Source organism: Leptosomus discolor, chromosome 1 (assembly GCF_034619465.1).
Source record: "Leptosomus discolor isolate bLepDis1 chromosome 1, bLepDis1.hap2, whole genome shotgun sequence".
Taxonomy (NCBI): Eukaryota; Metazoa; Chordata; class Aves; order Leptosomiformes; family Leptosomidae; genus Leptosomus; species Leptosomus discolor.
The window spans coordinates 177,087,290-177,107,158 of record NC_141391.1 but is presented as its reverse complement, the minus strand read 5'-3'; the positions used below and the strand labels follow the sequence as shown (position 1 = coordinate 177,107,158).

Genomic DNA, 19,869 nt, shown 5'->3' with positions numbered 1-19,869 from the left:
ATGAAAATCGCATTTTTCTTTGCTGCGTTATTCTTACTGGATCTCTTTGTTTGCTGTCATACTTCTCCACAATATCCCTTGCCTGACATAGAAGATGCAAAATTCATTGAAGACTGTGTGAGAGCTCACAACGTGTTTCGGTCCAAAGTGAATCCACAAGCCAGCAATATGTTTCGCATGGTAAGGAGGTGTTTGTGATCTGTTTGGAAATTAATATAGATTGTGCTGCTGATTTAGGCTGTCTGATTCTTCATTTGCTTTGTGCTTTTCTTTCCCTTTCTGCCCATGATTTCTGTACTGTATAAGTTAGTTCTTTGTAGGAGATATAAAAGACATTAATTTTCACAGTATTGCTCAGTTTCAATAATCTCAAGGGAATTTCAAAGTGACAGTAATCTGCTTTATGTTAGTCCAGGTTTCATACAGGGAAGCTGTTTGGTATTAAAAAGCTCCTGAATAGGCAATCTGCACAGCAGGATTTGTTGAAAATCTGTCATCTCTCCTTGTTTCTTCCAATCTAGAACATGTGTTGAAGAAAGGGATTTGCCAGGACGTCCATTTAGATACCTGACCTTCATTTGCTGTAGCAGGATTTGAAGACAGGGATACTAATATCTGGGCTGAAAAGCAGAGCTTCCTATAAATACAGTGGATATCAGGACAGGCTATGGATAAGTCTCAGCTTGTTTGGTGGAATACATAATGAAAAAGGTAGCAGAGGGAGGTAACCCCAGTCAGTTCCTGTCATTACTCTGAGTCCTTCAGCAGTGCTGCATAGATGGAAAGGAAGTTAAATGCATAACTGTGTGCACAATATGAATCATTTCTATGAAAGGGAGTTCATAGTAAAAGGGTAAAATTCAGGCTACTTGTGATTTTAATTTCTTGCCATTTTAAAAAATAATGTTTAATTTAAAATGGTAGCACGTAAGAGCAAACTTAACTGCTCAGACCAAAGATCTAGCAAGCCTGGATTAACAAGCAGGTCAAATATATAGAAACTTATTGAATCAAAGGTGTTGCACTGTATTTAAGCTCTTGATGGATTTTTCTTGTATGTTGTTTTTTGAGCTTTGAGCTCATGCAAGTTTTTGTCATCGCTAGCATCATGTAGCAAAGAGCTGCACTGAACAGCCCAACCACAAATTGTGTGAAGATATCTCATTGTGTTTGATTTTGACTTGTTAATTCCTAGCTTTGTTTGGTAGTCTCTGGTCTTCGCATTGGAAGGAGCAAGTAATTATTACTTATTTACCTACTTCACACAAGATGTCCAGCTGTCTCTGATCAAAGCTGCAGAGCACTCTGTTGCTTTATGAAAGCCCTCTATACTTGAGGATGATCATCCTCCTCCATGTTCTCTCTACCCTTTCCAGTTCTAGTGTTCCCTTCTTAAGAACAGGACTTCTACAGTAGTGTAATTATATATATGGTTTTATTCTCCATTTCTTTTCAAGGATTTTCTAACATTTTATGTGCTTTTCAGCCTACTACTAAACGTTGATTTACAAGTGGTAATAGCCATCTCCAAGCCTGTCATTATAAACACAAAGTCAAAATTTTTTATTTGTTTGTTTTTTTCCTCATATCCCTTAACTTAGATTTCTCTGTGTTGAATTTTACCTGACATTTTATTGCCTGGTCATTCAGTGACATAAAATCTTTCTGCAAGTCTCCCAGACTGGTTTCGCAAACTATCACTTGTGCCAGTCAGGATGGGAATGGATCTTCCTCAGCCCAGCAGAGATGAGTAAGCGTTTTATTTGCTTTGGCCACACAGAGGAAGAAGAGCAAAGAGGCAGAAGGGGCTGACAAAGGGAGCAATTGTAACTCTTCTCCTCTCTGGCCTGGCCAGCAGAACAGAATTCATATCTGGTCTAGAGATAACTATGCAAGTTATGATATTATCAGAATTCATATCTGGTCTAGAGATAAAGTGCAAGTCCCTGGACAGCCAGCGTCTCCTAGGCACAAAGTCCCTCTACAGCTGGGGGTTTCACCCAGTTACCTCCTCTCAGGCATAGCAGCTTAGAGACTGCAGTCCAGCTCTAAATATTTTAACAAGTCAGATACCACAGGACAGTGGATAGATACTACTTGTCCTGCAACATCTAAGGGAGAAAGAAGAGAAAAAAATGCTGTGGGAGTAGAACTGTCAAGTCAGAGAAAGAAACTGCATGCAGGGATGGGAAATAGAAAAGGATCCTTACAAGTTTCTGTTTAAAAAGGTTTGAATTCAGCTAGGCCACTGCGGTGCAGGTTATATTATGTTTTCTTCCTTTTCTGCAGTCCTGGGATGCTGCTTTAGCTAAGACTGCCAAAGCGTGGGCAAAGAAGTGCAAGTTTAAGCACAATATCTACCTTAAAATGCCGGGGAAGGTGCACCCCACCTTTACGCCTGTTGGAGAAAACATCTGGACTGGCACAGCCACCATCTTCTCTGTGGATGAAGCTCTCAATGACTGGTTTAATGAAGTCAGCAACTATGATTTCTACACCAATAGGTGTACTGGCATGTGTGGTCACTACACGCAGGTGAGCTTTACATGCCCAACGGTTTATAATGTAATGGTTTCACAGAAAATCCAGGTGCAGGCTTGGAACAGACTGCTTTGGAACAGGAACTATAGCAGGGATTTTCACCCACTTGGTTCATTGCTGCATGAAATTGGAAAGAAATATTCTGAGCCCCAGAGATGTTCGAATCCTACTTCCACTAATGGTGGAAAGGGATTATCTGCTGACAATTTCATGTTTCCAGGGGAGCCAGATAATAAATGCAAAACTGTCTATCAATCGGTCGTTTGTCTCAACTGCCCTTTGGGTTGTTGATGTTGCTCCTGTGTCAACTGTTTTAAATTTCCACAAGATCCTTCCCTCCTCCTTCCTCCCATAATGCTGTTGCTTTTTCAGTCTTGGGACAGGTGCATTACATATTTCCCTTTGCCCTTCAGGTCGTTTGGGCAGAGAGTTACAAAGTTGGCTGTGCAGTTCATTTCTGCAATACAGTTGAAAATTTTCCAGGACTCTTCAGAGCAGCACATTTTGTTTGTGACTATGGGCCGGCGTAAGTTAATTATGGCATTTGTTTTGGTTTTTTTTTTTTTAATTGTTAAAAATCCTATAACTGCTAACAACGATGGGAAGAGTTGTAAGAAATTTCAGAAGAAGCCACATCCACATGTCACTAGTCCAAGGGATACTTCCCATGGCCATTGATAGCAGAACCTGCTGGACATAGCTGGAGCTGCAGAAAATCCCTTTCTAAAAAAGCAGGTGAGCTGGTCATAGCTGAGAGCACTCACCACAACCAAGATGGTGAAATAAAATCAGTTTTGGCTTCAGCCTCTGCAGGAAAAGCGGTGAAGGTGCAAGCTTTCCTCTTGAGAAAGATTACATCTTTTTATGGCGCCACCCAAACTTCAAACAAGACATTTTAACTGAAGAAATAAAAGGAAGACAAGTCCTCTAGTTTATCTCATACCTTGCAATATCTGGACTTACCTTTTACAGATTTGTTTTTAAAATACAGGTGTGTAATGAGGGACTAGAGGCAGATTCTTGTGTGCTTACGCTGAATAATACAGTATTGCCTGAGAAGTCTCATTAATTTCAAGTGGCAAGAGTCACCAGGTAGCTGCTCCCCATGCCAGTGAGAGCTTTAATATGATCTAATATGATGGGGTTTTGGATAAAGGCTCCCCCCCCCCCAGTTTTTCTTGATAAATTATTCTAACAATCTGATGAAACCACGTATTTAAATTGCTTTTCAAATGACTGAGCTGACAAAATACTGTTCTTCTGCTTTGCAGGGGGAATTACCCAAGAAAACCGTATAAAACAGGACGACCATGCAGCGGATGCAGTAATGAGAAGTGCATAGACAAGCTCTGTGGTAAGACCAGTGTTCAACCAAGAAAGTTGCATAGAAATAAAACTGGCATAATTATCAGTGGTAATATAACAATGAGCCAGTTTGCACTAAGTACGTAGTGGGTCTGTAGGCCAGTACAGCAACAGTATCAAACCCTGGTAAGAATAGTGTAAGAAGGAATTAATTTAAATACTCTGCTGTTGAAGGCTCTCAGAGGTAGAAGCCAGAGTTTCTGATGAAAAGAAGTATTGGTTAGAATACTTTCTGCCTTTTATCTGATCAGGAAGTCAAATCTAAAACTTTAGCCCCAACAAATACTCCCAGACTGGTTCTTCTTTCCTAGCTGAAATAGTGTATTTAACTTCTGCTTTCTTGCTTTTTTAGTAAGCCTATCACATTTTCCAGACAACTATAGTTCTGAACCAGTAATAAGACTAAACTGAAAAGCACGCTTATTTCAAAGTTCCACAATTTTCTGAAATGCAGCAGCAAGAGCTTGTTTTTCTACAGCAGTCTGCAGCCGTGGACCTTTACTTCATTACACCTAGTCCCAAATCAGTCAGAAATAGTGTTTTAAATAAACAGAGATTAAAGGACATGCAACAATGTCTTAAATCATATACTGATTTTATACAGAGGTTTAAGGGGAATGGTATCTACTAGCCAGGTTCAAGATAGCTTCAGCTGTAGAAATAATCGAACATTTGGTACTCTTATTTCCTTCTGTGATATCCTGGCTGACTCATCTTGAAGTCTGATGCATCACAGGAAAAATAGAAACATCTCAAAGACTAGAGGAAGGGGGAGGAGGAAGAGAGCCTTTAAAAATTAAGTGCTAGATCCTACAACCTGTTTTACCATATTCTCCTATAGGGCAAATTAGCAATTCCAATAGGATGCATGTGGGCAGTCCTACAAATGCAACAAAACTGTTAGTAAAGGTGTACTTCTGTGATAAATTGAGTAGTTATATTTGTCTGTAACTACTTAAATTTGGTTTGTATATAAATTTTAAATAAATTCCATGTTTTGTTTTTATTTGCTATTCCTTCCTCCCCATGACACAAGTTCTTCCTAATACAGCTGCTTCTTTTCTGCTTCTCTTCCAATTCAGTAGAAATTATGAGCCCCACACCAGTTGGGAACCTGCTCTTGTTGGCCTGCTTCCCCCTTGCAGGATGTTTTAGGCACTGACTGGCATTGTCAGTGTGGTCAGCCAGGCACCAGCAATGGCTTACCTCTTTACATTAAGAACCACCACTTATTTCCTCTTCCGATCTCATTACAGAAAGTACAGAACGTGAGAAGCTGATAAGTACGTATCAAAATGTTCTTAATTGCTTTCCTATAAGTATGGCTAAGTTTGATGGGTCTTAACACCTGTTTCTTTACTGTGTTTTAGATTATGCCTACTGGTATCCAGACTGGGATACACAGCCCCAGCCACCACGGCCCCATCCCCCCAGGCCTCCCACGCCACCATACATCCCACCTGCTGAGCATCCACATCCCTCATGTGACCAATATTGTCTTACCGTTTCAATTTTAAGGCCACTGTTTTTGGTACTGAGTGTTGGTGCTGCTCTTCTGGTACAACAGTGGTTTCCACACCCATTTTTTTATGAGTAACAATCAATTAAGATACTGATAGTGATCCTACTGCTGTATTACTCTCAGAGAATTGCACACATTTAAAAAAAACCCACTTGGCTATCTCTCTGTTTCCCTTGTGATGTTTATCCAGCATAGAAAAGGCTGCTTCTTCACTCAAAGCAAGATACAAGTGGCTGTGCATAGAGTTAGTATCATTTATTGTGAGTAGCCGCAACACACTTCTACGTCTGTACAAGCCTCTTAGCTATGGATCAGGGATAGATTGCTACAGGGGCCATGTAGACTATATATTACTATATATGCTGAGAAGCATCCTGGAGGCCTGGGGCATCACAAAGACATGTCTGAAGCAGCACACTGTGTCCAAAAGAAGCAATAACTCATCCCCATTAACCTTCAATTACCCCAGACATCGTTTTCCCCAGATAATGGAGATTTAACTGTATGTATTACTTTTTATGAAAAGAAGGAGTAAAGCTTGTCCCTTACTATGTTTAGCCTATGTGTATCAGTCTCCGTTAAAGTTACTCTATTGTCAGTTGTGCTATTCTGTTCAGAGATAAGCTCTGTCCTCCATGGCTAGAGGGATACCAGGGAAAGTTGATAGAGCAAGGATTAAGATGGGGTGTCAATGGGGAGAGCTTAGGAGTGAGATGGTGACAAAATCTGAAATACAGAGTCGATGACAGCCATCCTGAACTTGAAGGCAGGGGAAGTGGGGGAGCAGGGAGGAAAACCAGGAAAAGGAAGATGAAATGGGCCCAGGACAGATTCTGGTTCAGACATGCAAGATCTCTGCCTTGTTAAAAAAGCCCCAACCATTGATAGATTCAGTTTGTTAGTTTAATTTTAGAGACATTTAGCCCTCGACCCCAATTGTTCCTATATACATTTGTAAGTAAGGGAAACAAACCCATCCTTCAAGCTAAGACATTCTGGCTGATATTGGCAATGCATAACTGTGCTATCAATATTTAAAGCTGTTTCTTCTCCTTTATCTTAGTCCTAATGTTTTGAGAACACAGTGACTCAAATTCTGAGCCACGTTGCAGCTCTGAAAGAGTATAGCATCCCACAGAATAAAAATGACCTCTAGATGTTTGGGCTTTTGTCATATGCTGCAAAATGTCACCATGTAAGAAGATATGCATACTTAATTTCACAACTGTCACTTCTTGTCTGCAGCTGTCTTTTGCATGTAGCAATAGCAGGTAGTAGGCTGGGGGTGGGCAAATGGTTCGGAGGGGACACAGCTGGGACAGCTGGCCTGAATTGACCAAAAGGATATCCTATACCGTGTAAAATTGTGTTCAGCAAAACAACTGGGGTAGAGAAAGAAGAAAGGTGGGGGGATGGCTTCCAGGGCGGCCATTGCTCAGAGATTGTCTGGGTGTCAGCCTGCCATTGGGGGTGGTGAGTGATTGCCTTTGCATCACTTGGGGATTTTGTTTGTTTCCTCCCTCCTCTTTCGGCACATATTAAGCTGTCTTTATCCTGACCCATGATCTTTCTCACTTTTCGTCTTCCCGTTTTCTTCCTGCATCCTGCGGAGGAAGGAGGAGTGAGCAAGTGGCTGTGTGGGTGCTTGGCTGCTGGCAGGGGACAAACCACCACATTATTCTGCTCTAAAGAGTGGTCTGTAGGGGAGCTGTGAACATAGTTTTTCTCATCCACAATTCCTTCAGAGGGCTTTTTTTGCTTGTAAGCAGTCTCCCCATGAATAACTAGAGGTGTGTGACCCACAGGACCTAATGTGTGCTAGTGGGACTGCTGTTGCAGGCTCACTGTGTGACCCTGGACCACCAACCTGAATGTGGCCTTGCCACCAGCCCCAAAACCTACAGGAATTCATGCACAGAAGTGATAACTGGGACCTACACCCACGTGTTCAAAGGATGCAGATTCCTAAAACGAAACCTGGAGTGGGAAGAAACAGAGATGTTCAGGTTGTGACTGTGGGAAAGGGCCTGAGCTTGATGGACAGGTGATAGTTAAGGGCAGTGTGAGGAAGAGGGTGGTGATGGTGGCGGGTCAGACCAGAGAATGTTGGGCACCCGAGGCAACGTGCATGGGACATCAACTCCCAACTACTGGCTTTGAAACCCAGCATGGGTGCTGGGCACCCGACACGAGACAGCACCAGCCTTCGTAGCACCCAACTCTCCTGGGGTCTTGGGCTGCAGTGAATGAATTATGAATTGTTAAAGCTTGGGAGGAGAAATTGGTAGCAACACATAGCACAAGCATGTGATCACAGGAGAAACCCATCAATAACTGCAGCACATTTAAATTGCAGTTCTCAGCCAAACTTAACCCCTCCAATAACTCGATGTACAACCAAAGTGATTGTTCATACTGTAGTAAAAGTTGTCGTTCAAATCAATTCTTTCCTACAGCACTTTGGCTCAGAGTAACAGCCTTAACAGCAGTGCTGTTTCCATGAAAAACAGTTAATTTATCCAAAACTTCAGTTTAGTGATTGCTATGGATGGGATGGTGGGGGCCAAATAAACAAAAACAAGGAAGCCCAAAGGACAAGAGAGAAGAGGCTTGCCCACCACAGTTAAAGAAAGAAGGAAAAAAAGAGAGAGAGAATGCTGCCACAGCTCTGGTGTGAACTTGTAGCTCAGTTTCCTTATTCTCATAGCAACGCTCCTGAAATATGACTCATTTCCTGTGACCAATGCCATACTCAATTACCACAGCTAAGTCCAGCCCACAAACCATCTAAGGAAAGTGCTGCTGGTGGAGCTAAAACCACCTCGTACGGCGGAAACACTCTGCTCTTAAAGCTGGAAGACTAGAGGCTGAGAATCATGACAAGCAGATTTTCTGCTTGTGTGCTGGCTTTACTGCACTTCTGTCGTTCCTCTGACTCGTATGAACGATCGACATTGCCTGGTATTGGAGATCCAAAGTTTATTGAGGAATGTGTGCGAACCCATAACAGATTCCGGTCTGGAGTGAATCCACCAGCCAGCAACATGCTCTACATGGTAAGGGGATGCTCATGACTTACATGCAAGTGTGTAGCATTGCGATGGTGTTTATGATTCTCAAAGATTGTTTTTGTGATCAAATGCAAAAAAAAAAAAAAAGGAAAAAAGAAAAATACCACAATCTCCTGGGGTTATAAGAGCTACTTCTCTTTAAAGCAGAGAAAAAGGCTGTGACTATCTGATGGCTTTATGTCATCAAGTATGTGTATAGTTTTGTCTGGCTTAACTTCCTCATTTGAAACCCAATATTTCAACCCTCAACCTAACGCTGTCGTTTTGCGCTGTGAAAAGCCTCCCCATTGCAAGGCACTGCAGCTCAACAGCCTGGGGTGTAATTTATGTGCAGACCTAAGCACAACCTTTCATACTTGAGCCAGCAAGAGCAGAGACCGTTGCCAAATGATGTTGGAGAGCTTTCTCTAAGCTTTCTTTGGAAACGTCTCATGGGCTGAGTCAACAGAGCAGCTGTTCCTAGGTGCTGGGGCTGCAGGGGAAGCCAAAAAGCAACAAGTGCAGCAGGAACAAGCACTGGAGGCATCAGGTCCTGCACTGCTCTGCCCCCCTGCCTTCTCCTTGGCCACATCAGGGGGCAATATCTGCAGCCACCGTGCAAAAGACAGCATGTCATGATTCAAAATATAGCCAAAAGTGGCCACCTCTCGTTTCAGATGGCTCATGACACTTGCCTCCCTGCTGGGTGGCGCATGGGAAACCCAGCAAGCAGGAAGCTGTAAATGCGTGCACAAAGCTTGGCTTATGGCTGAGAAGCCCATCTCTGATTTGTGAGATGTTCAATTCCAGCAGCTTGGGACCTGTCTCTTGCAACATCCATCACCTTTTGTGGTTTGACTGGGTAGTACTTGAGATACCGTGTTTCTTGGGATGATCTCCACAGATCTCTCAGATGATTGTCCTAATTCTGTTCTCTTTCCTTTTCTTCCTCTTTCTTACTATCTTGTACAGTCACCACCAGAAAGAAAATAACCACGTCTGTAATTAGCAACACCTCAAGTGAAGATCCAAAAAAAAAAAAAAAGGCTTATTTTCCATTTCTGGTTGTCAAACACCAGAAAAGTGCCCATTAGGGAGGGGTAAGTGAGCAGTGAACACGCTCAAGTTACAAGCCTGACAGGAAACAATAGTTTCTCTTGTAGATGTGTTTTTTACTTCAGCTTTCTTCAGCCCAGCATCATCAACTTCCAGTACATATTGCTCTAGACTCTGTTTTGTAGATTGCTTTACTGGCCTTACACTAACAAAATCTTGCTATGATGTATTAAAAAAGCAGCATACCTCTTTATAAGTTGTGCCTAATTTTTCCTTTTGAAAAAATAAAGAACTGAAATCTGAAAAAAAATTGCTTAAGAAACAAACAAACAAATAAAGATTACTACAAATAAACCAAGAACTAAATCATAGTAAGTTTCTTTTAAAACACTGCAAAAACCCTAGTCTTAAGTATGACCTCTCACAGGAAGAATTTAATGTGGGGAAAGAAGTACGATACATGATTAAATCTATTATGAAAGTAAAAGCATTGGAATTGAAAACAGCACATTTCTTCATATCTGAATGGCCTTTAGCCCTTCAAAAAATGAGGAAAAGAAGATGACTTCTTTATTTCACAGGGAATTTCTGTTTGCTGGAGATAACTGTCCACCTAGATATGTAAAAATGAAGGCTATGAACTCAGGGCATTTCCACCTTTTGGAAAAATAGTTTTTAAAAGAAAATACAAGAAAGAAACTCATTTAACTGCTAGTAACAAAGCCCAGCCATCTATATTTGTAATACATCTATTATAAAACAAGAATGGTGATCTAACTTTTTTTTTACTGAATAAATGTGACCCCTTTCCCATTCCCCTGAAGCATTGCTTACGTCTGTTTCAAGGCTCATCAAAACCAGCAGAAAGAGTCTCACCAGTTTCATCAGGGCTTCACAACAGTTTGCTTTGACTTACTGCTGCCTCACATCCCTTTTTACTTATACATTCAATTTTCCCTCCCTAAATCAGGAAGCAACTCGTCTGAGCTATAAAACCAAAACCGAGTTCATGGGAAGTTTATTTTTTTTAAAAGTCCAATTCAAAATAGTTCAGCAGTGCTGAACAACTTCATTTACATGACACGAAGTGTAACTAGAACTACAGGCATACACTCGTGGTACTGCATTTTCCAGGAGGTACAATACTGTATTTGCTCTATCAAGTTGTGTGCACAAGAAAGCCCAGCAAAAACAGACGCCACCTCCAGTCCAAACAAAAGACATTTATATGACTCAATTGCTTAAATAACCACTTTCTGTAGGATTGAATAGCAAGTGAATGAGTGATTCCACGTAAGTGAAGGAGTGATTCCACATTTATGAATTCAGCACTAACGTTTGAAGCCACCAAACACAAAGATGCAAACCAAGGGGTTGAGTTTAAACTGTCCCAAAGATCCCAATGTGCTTGTGAAATGACCTGCAAGCAGTGGCCTTAATGCATGAGGCTGTATGAGACTCCAGTCTGATTGGTATGGTAAGCATACCCCCCCAAACTCCAGATTTCCTGTAAATTCATTGTTTAAATTACATTAACGTTCTCTCACAGATCGCACAGCCTGGAAATGCACATTGCACCCCAAACACGGGATTTGACTGATGTACAGCTCTTGGTGGTCAAAGAACCAGTCAGCCAAGATCACCCACTGCCCCAAAAACTTCCTCAAGGTTAATGAGTAACTAAGTTCAAATCAGAAATGAACCTACAAGCCAATTTACCATGTAGCTCTGTAAGTCTCAGCAGAAGCAAAAAGAATTCATCCAAAGCACATACGCTACTGAAATGCAGCTTCTCCTGAAAGTTTTTCTGAATTACTGCATTGCTAAGATACCAAAGTGATTTTTAGTTGTCTTTATTTTGCAGAGTTGGGATCCAGATTTGGCAAAGACCGCTAAAGCTTGGGCAAAGAAATGCCTGTTTAAACATAATACGTACCTCAAAGATCCAGGGCAGGCTCACCCCAAATTTACCCCTGTTGGAGAAAACCTCTGGACTGGCTCACTTTCTCTTTTTACTGTGCAAGGAGCCATCACCTCTTGGTACAATGAAGTCAGCGCCTACAATTATGCCACCAATACCTGCAGAAGAACATGTGGCCACTATACACAGGTAGGCATTGCATTTCTCCATCTAAACCATGAACAAGCATTGCCATTTTGACACAGAAACTCTAGATTTCTGTTGAAAGATTCAGTGAACTGTTTTCCAAGTGCTGTAGTCTTATGTCTGTGTGCACAAGATGTTTTTTAGGGAGGAAAAGAGTCACTGCATTATTATTTTAAATATGCCAGTTGTATTTTGTTTCCAGGAAGAAAACGGGACAGCTGTCAAGCAGTCAGATATAGCCAAGCAGTGACCAGAAACCAGGCAATGACAATGGTGGTGGGCTGCAGTGCACGGCAGGACAATGGGCATGGGGAAATACCATCACGTAAAGAGATGTCTGCAGCTCTGCAAGCTTCACGTGCTCATTTTCCCCAAACATGATTGCCAAAGAAAGAGGTCAAAGTGAGGGAGAGGAGTGCCACTGCCATGCAACCCCACAATTGCTAACCACGGCTAACCTGGGAGAGCAGGATGGCTTGCAACCGTGGCTCTAGGGATTAGATACTGACCTGAGGCTAAGCAATATTTTCTGCAGAGATACACATATGCATTTAGGACTTGAAGAGATGAGCTGAAGCTAGCAGGGTGTCTGAATGACACCTACAGGTACTTGAGTGCAGAGAAGGTATTTGGATGCAGGAGCCGTGAGAGGTAACAACATATTGCTTTTTGACCTTGCTCACAAGGACATAGCAAGAGTCAGCATCTGGAAACTGCGGTGAAACACACCTTAACTGGTACTAAGGCTCAGTGCTGTTCGCCATATTGTCTGTAGAGGAGCATCCCAGGTGTTTGCACTGGGGAGAACGAGAAAATAAGATCATTCTCACTTGGAGTCAGTGGTGATAGTGACTGTAGCTAGAAGCTGCATGTCTGCCAGGTTCGGGAGGCATCCTTGGGTCTGCAGCTTCGGGGAACCCCTTGTTCCTCTCCCTCCTTCCCAGCTGTGGAGAAGATAAATTTCCTCCAGGTACAATTACTGCAGTTACCACAACCACATCCCCAGCATATGCCTCAACCGGTGACCACCTGGGATGGGGAGGGTCCTGTGATTCGGTCCGTCACCGTCCTCAGGGATTCAGTTGTCTATGGATGGCATTGGAAGCAGCCTGTGCTCTGCCGCTGAACTGAGAACACCCTCAGGAGCCTGAGGATTGTCCCTTCTTCCCAGAGCTGGCACCAAACAGATGCAAACAGAAAGGGCCAGGCCTCCCTTTTGAGTTGGTGGAGGTGTGAGTGCGTTTCTTCATCCCCTGCGCTGCCAGGATCTCTCCACATCTCTCACACAGTCAGTCGTCACTGCTCTTGTATCGCCCTCAGGTACTGTTGCGCCTTCATCTCCCCTCTGCTTCTCTCACAGGGTTTATTTTTCCAGGACTGCAGCATTTAGCTGCACTGTAATCTTTGAGCTGGTTATAGGATGCTGGATCAAACCAAACGGCTTCTGGTAGACAAGAGGATCACCAGATGATATAATGCCCTCACCTCTAGCTTATCTTAGTCACGGCCGTGATGCTAAAAGGGCAGGACTGCAGCCTGGTCACGCTCCTTCTCCCTGCTCCTCCTGTGACACCAGTGCCTTCGGGCAATTTGCCTATACATCCCTGCTGCATTTAGTACAGGGGCAATCAGCCCTCGTAGGAGCTGCAGCAGATCATGCAGCCTTTTCTGCACAGATTTGATCTAATCTCCCCCAGCAGGAAAGTCAGAAAGCTAATGGATTACCTTGAAGCAAAGGAGACAAACTTCACCTTCTCATTTGCAAGAAAGAAAACCTACCTGTTACAGCCAGTTATTCTTTCTTTCAGAGTCGTTTTATCGAACATCTGGTAAATTGGGCAAAACAATCAGTCGTTTTTCAGAACAAACTATTATTTTGATATCCATCACTGCTGCTTTCCCCCATGAAGCTTGCCTAAGGAGTGCTCCTCAGCCAATTTGTTGTAAAACAGGAGGGCAAGTCTTTTCCGTAATGCTTCAGATGCCAAAGCAAAGCTTTTGTCACTGGCGTACCCGTCTGTCTTTGCAGGTTGTTTGGGCTACAAGCTACAAGGTTGGCTGTGCTGTCCACTTCTGTCCCAGTGTAGCATACTCCTCCATAACCAATGCGGCACACTTCATCTGCAACTACGGGCCAGCGTAAGATCTCTCATTACAAATATTTCACAGGGTTTGGGCCCTACTCCTTCCTTCCTGCAAAATGCAACTTTATTAGATCAGTCCATGTATTCATGTGTCCCCAAAAATGAAATGGGGAAATGGTCCCTAAAATAGAGAAAGAAGTACACCTCTGTCCAACCAGCTTTTTTTTTTTTTTTTTTACTAGGTAAAAAAAGTTCTCTATCTAATCCTTAACTGTTTTCAACTCTGCCATGGGCCAAAGCAAGGTGCATGCACAACTTCAATTCCTAAAGTGAATATACTCCAAAGGATTGTCTTCTGCTTAGACCAAGCAATGAAAGCCTCACCTTGCTGAAAGTAATGAGGTTTTACCACAGTTTAGCACTGCTGAGGTTGTGTGTGTATAAAATCCTTCTCAGTGTGTTTATGGGGAGTTTGAGGTGCACTGCAAATCTCACTTTGGCCGTGCTCCAAGCAAAGCAAAGCACTGAGCTGCGTTTGGTGCAGTATCAGAGGTGGGCAGGTAATACTGAGCCGAGAGTCTGGGCAGAGGTAGCTGGTGCCACTCACACTGCTGGCAGAGGGAGGGAGCAGGGGGAGACACACATTGCCCCTAAAATATTTACCAACGAATGGATGAAATCACTACCTAGGAGAGATTCTCCAGCACCAGAAACTCCTCTTCAAGGTTGAATAGGCATGTACATACACAGTAACTGAACCTGCTTTTGCTCCCATAGCTACAGCCAGCTTTAAGAGCCCACAGTCTACACACACACAAATTACCCAGCTTTGAGACTATTTTAATTCCCGGGTTTGCAATACTGCTGTCTCCAGGTTCCTAAACAACAGGATGCGTCATTACACATAACCTCATCTTCGCTGCATGTCTTGGGAACAGGGCACTCAGGGACAGGACAAAAGCCACCTCTCTATCAACACAAGTGAAGCAAAACCCATGTTAAAAACTAATTAGCGGTAGGTCTTAACATTCTCCTCCCAAGGGTGATTTGAGAGCAGTGTTACTTTCCTTCACAGTGGGAATTACCCAAAGCGCCCGTACGAGACAGGAGCAGCGTGCAGCGACTGCAATGGCGAGCAGTGTGCCGACCGGCTGTGTCGTAAGTAGAAGTCAGCCAGCCCTCCTCCCCAATCACACATATAAAGGGAAAGAGAGCACAAAATTTACTGGCAGGAGGCAGGCACAGCGCTCTCCTGCTTCTAAATATAGTCTGAAAAACTGCAGTCAGAAGCCCTGTAAGCAGTGATGCGCAAAGAGAGGGCATGAGGGTGGAAAGAGCCCATTTTCTGCCCTGGGGAGTGATGGGATGGGGTCTGCTTTTCAGGTGCTGGAGGGTATGGTACAGGAGGTATAGTGGCTGCAGTTTAAGGCGTTGTTACCCCCGCCAGAAGCTACTGGTTGCAGAAATGGGAAGCACAGAAGGGGACACATGTCCCCTTCCAGGGGCTCGAGGTTATTACCTGGTGCATGAGCTGTGGCTTCAGCTGGTGCAGGTCCAAGCCAACCTTGCTCCCTCCATGCCGCTGTGGGAGGGGAGAGCTGCCACGGCACTGCCAAAGCTGCTCGCTCCAGTGAACATCACTCAGGCCATCTGCTTTCCCCTAAGCACCAGCAGAGAACCAGGCTGACATGCGGGAGCCCTTCGCGGGGACGCAGTGCTCAGCCTGAGACCCTGGCAGCCCACCTGATTTTCCTGCACGTGGCTTTGCAATGGCTGGATGGAGTCAGGAGGGGAGGAGACCTTCTGCAGTTCCCGTAAGAAGGACAAGGCACTGTGCTGTGGACATCTGCCCAGGGGCAGCTGAGGTCACACTTTTCCCCAGCACTCAACTTTGGGTGAACTAACAGAGCGGGAAGGTGGCTTTAAAACACCAGCACCACAGGAACGAGAGGGAGTTCCTGGCACGTGGGGCAGTTCAATGTCAGCTACAGGCTGAGGATCTTAAACACAAGGCACTGGGCAAAAGCCAAAACGATCTTGGGAAGCATGCCTGGGGGAGGGAGTCCTCTCTACCCCAGCCACTGGTGGGAGAAGTCAATACGCTGTGATCAAGCGCTCCTCAGCAAAGCCCCGAGAGTCGCTGCAGGGCTCTTCCAAAGTCAGTGGGTCTTTGCTTCTTCCTGGAAAGAAACAAAGCTCCCATAGCTGTATTTATGAGCCCATCATGGGGCTCACACTTCATTCCCTTTTGCTTAGACTCAAACTGTTTGTAATGTGTAAGTCTGCTTACGTTCACTTCTTTTCTCTCTCCAGAAAATGCAGAGCGTGACGAAGTCATTAGTAAGTACCACCAGAATTACTGCTTCAATTTGTTGCCCTTGGTGCAGTTATACTTGAAAACAATTAACTCGTTTTGTTCATAGGCGATTCCAGGTGGCATCCGGACTGGGACAGACCTGCATGTGATGAGTACTGCATCACCGTTATTGTTTTAAGGCCGATACTCCTTATACTGGCAATTCTGGCCACTTGGCTCCTACCAAAATACTCATCTATAGCACCCGCCACCAAGTGAGACACTCGCAGAAGACCACAACAGCACTTAGGTCAACTCATCCCTTCCCTGCACCTAAGTTACCAGCAGCACAAATACCAGCAGAAACGTTGTTTGCACCCACAGGTGATTCAGAAGTACAGAAATACCGTCTTTGTTGCAGGCAGCAGCTAGGAGAGCTGATAAGCAGCTTTCTCATTGCTCAGAAACAGTAACTGGTTTTAAATTACCCGTGTATTTTTTTCAAAGTGGAGCGGTGTGAGCGGGATCCGGTGGGTAAGGGCACACGCTGCCCAGGCAGCACGTGGAGCTGCAGGCAGCTGCCTGCCACACTTTCTTAGGAGGGGCGGGAGGGATCCCAGCCCAGGAGCCTGGCCCCAGCCCCAGGCAGAGCACACACCTCTCTCCTTCCTATTGCACTCTTTCCTTGGACGCACCTCCAGCAAGATACAGAGTAGCCTGGAAAGGTTTTTCATTTAAACGGGTTTTTTAAAGAATTTTTGGACCCCTGTGAGCTCTGGCATTTGCATCCTGAGGCAGTCAGGGTGTTACCTAGTCTTGCAGTGCATTGGCGCCACTGTTACTTACTTCTCTTTGCTTAGAATATGGTTTTAAACACATCATATGTGCCAAGACAGTTTCACCTGTGTTTACCCGTGATTATGTATCACTGCAATCTTTCCTGTTTTTTTTTTTTTTTTTTCTGAGCACAGAGGTTTTGACTGCTGTTTCAAACAATAAATCATTATTTCCTGCTTCCCATGTATGGCAGTTGTGTATTTGCAACATGAATTAAAGCTTAACTGCTGGTGCACAAAACCCCCCCGTGTTCAGCTCCAACCTGCACAATGCCGAGAAACACAATGCTGGCAAAGATGGCATAAAACTCCAAATAAAACCATGCCGTGCCCGTAGTTATGCCTTTGGTTCCACGGCTGCCAAGGGATGAGTCTCCTGGAACCCGCACATCTGGAGTAGGCAGAAAGCGGCGGGGGCAGCTGCTGTGCTCAGCTGGGCATGTCCTCTAACCACCGCTGTCGCTGAGCTGGAGCGCAGGCTGGCAGGAGCAGAGCTGCACAAACGCACGGCTGAGCCTCAGCGATCCGTATCTATGCGGAGGCGGGTTTAGGCGCCTCTGCGCCATGCCCCTCTGCAGGGCACAGGCACACACTGCCGGGAAGGAAGCACGGAAGCCCCCCTCACCAGTTTGTTTCTGGGGTGCTGCCCCTGCAATACCTGTCAGTGTTTCTGCACACCCACTCCCAACCCAACTACTGGGGCGGACCTTAGCTGAAAACACTGGAACCGGGACCCAAAGTTTCTCATGTTACTCTTCCATATAGTTAACTGCTTGCACTAGGATCGCCTCAGCATCACGGCATTCCCTGAATAAGTAATTTTTTCAAAATGCAAATATGGCTGGGGACAAAATTACAAATTTTGCCCTTGATATATCTTTACATTTAGTTTGTTGGCTACCAGAGCCTCCATAGCCAGTCAGAGCCTCCGTCACAGTCCCAGGCAGCAGATGAGCAGCTTCTTTTCCACGCTCCAGTGACCAGTGCCCCAGTACCTACTTGTGAGAGCGTCAAGCTCAGTTCTGTCTTCCAAACTGGGCAGATGAGAGTGTTTAAAAAAAAAAAATCCCCTTTGTAAAAGCAAGGCCATGGAACTATCTGTTAAAAAGAGCAGCTATTTTCCTTGCCACTTGTCTCTTTGCCACTCTTTTGTGCAAGACACAAGCCCGCGAAGTCCCATCTGAAAAGGGGATGGCAAGCGGCATGCAGGCAGCAGGACTCACTCTGTGCACGCTCTCTTGCACAGGGCTCCCACCCCAGCGCGGAGCCTGGCACTGTGCTGCCCCACTGAAGCCACGTGCAGTTAGATCCTGCTATTGCAAAGAGAAATGCAGGGGAAGGTGTCCAGGGAGCAAAAATGAGCTCAGCAGGAATTCTCCCCTGCTTAGTTTAATCTATGCTTGGTCTCCAGGAGAGTAAACAGAATGAATACAGAGCCCTTAAAGTTCAAAACATTCACAGTGCGGTCATTTAACTACATACTTCAGCAGCTCTAACGGAACACTATCGAAAAAGCTTCATTGAAAAAACCCTGTAAATCACTGGGGCTTAAGGGAAAAAAATCCTGAACTTTACAACATGGTATCTTTCAAACAAAAAAGCCTGAAAGTCAAGAAGTCAAAGCTAAACAAGTAGTGCATCTCATTTTAAGAACATCCAAAAATCCAGATATTTAACTCCGGATGATCAAACCACTTTTAATTGTCTGCATTTATCTTATAGCATATGCCTATGAATTCCATCTGATAAATGTGAAACAGTGATCTATAAATACAGCCTTCGGGTACTTTTTTTGCAAGTCTGTAAACTCTAAAATCAGTTTAAGGATATAATTTGCAATACTGCAAGCTGCTCTGAAAATACCAGAAAAAAATTGTCACCCTTCCAAATCCACTTTATTTTCCATTCTTTACTTTGTATACAAGTGTTAGAACTGTATAGCCATATTCTCTCAGAAAACAGGGGCAGAATGCAGCAACAGTGAGGCCATGCAGCCAGTTATCGTTCAGATATGGCCTCTTAAGTAAACAATCATTTGGTTTAACTTGTCTATAGGAATATGAGTAAGCTTTCTTGATTTTCCAGTTTAAGACAACAGAAGTCCAACCAACAATCCTTGAAACTCGTCAACCATAACAACTAAAAAAGATTAACACAATGCAAAGCTTTTTCACCCCGTAACACAAGGACAAGACTTCCTGAAGTCTGTTAAGGGCTTTACTACGGATGGGGGTTTAATGCAAAAGCTACATAGGTGCCTCAGCTGTAGGTCCTAGATTAAAAAAGCATACTTTCACGGAAGTAGATTTAACTTAAGGCCAGGCTGCCACCAAGCTGAGCTACGTTTTCCTGCATTGCAACTCAGGCGATCAGGCAGTTAGTTAGCTGATGCAGCTGGAAAACACTTTTTTGTAGGGTGCTTTTGGCTAGGCTGGGTTCCTGAAATGAAATGTCAGCCTGCAAGACCAGTGTAGGGCAACCACTCCTACCCTTGTTTTCAACTTTTTGAACAACAGGGGAACACCTGGGCCAGTCCTCTGCAGTGAAAGGGGCCTCGCCCAGTCCAGATCAGAACCAAGGACTCTCCCTTCCCTAATACACTCACACTCCTTTGCTGGCCGCAGACTCCTCCTTACCAGCACCTAGCTCGGCAGGCTCTTCTGCTGAAGTGCTCATTCCTGGAGTCACACTGTGAGAAGAGGCATTTAAACTCCAGTGTTGCAGTGCCTCCTGCTGAAATTAGTCCTTTCACTACACAAGAGGCCTGAACTATCTGACTGGTGCTGAACTTCAGTCTCCCCTTTACACCACCAGCTGGCATTTCTAAAGAGCTTTCCATAGTGGTGGTATCTATCACTAAACCCATCAGCTCGCCACATTTCCTGAGATGGACATTTGTGGCTCATTGATCATATTCTCATTGAAGTATCTGCTGAGGTAGTGTTCTCCACAAGTAATTAAAATGCTGTTTATGAACAACACAGTCCCTAAAAGGCCTGAGAGCACTTTTTC

At 44.2% G+C, this 19,869-nt stretch overlaps 2 protein-coding genes across 2 annotated transcripts; both read left to right on the top strand.

Annotated features, from left to right (window-relative positions):
* Nucleotides 1-5,503, top strand: LOC104344411 (glioma pathogenesis-related protein 1). The gene is made up of 6 exons (XM_009948536.2): nt 1-180; nt 2,290-2,535; nt 2,955-3,067; nt 3,813-3,895; nt 5,163-5,189; nt 5,277-5,503. The coding sequence occupies exons 1-6, from the start codon at nt 1-3 to the stop codon at nt 5,501-5,503; spliced, it is 876 nt and encodes a 291-aa protein (XP_009946838.1).
* Nucleotides 5,504-8,282: 2,779 nt separating this feature from the next.
* GLIPR1 (GLI pathogenesis related 1) lies at nt 8,283-16,468 on the top strand. Its single transcript, XM_009948537.2, has 6 exons — nt 8,283-8,484; nt 11,399-11,644; nt 13,671-13,780; nt 14,801-14,883; nt 16,039-16,065; nt 16,149-16,468. The coding sequence occupies exons 1-6, from the start codon at nt 8,305-8,307 to the stop codon at nt 16,298-16,300; spliced, it is 798 nt and encodes a 265-aa protein (XP_009946839.1). The 5' UTR covers nt 8,283-8,304; the 3' UTR covers nt 16,301-16,468.
* Nucleotides 16,469-19,869: the final 3,401 nt, after the last annotated feature.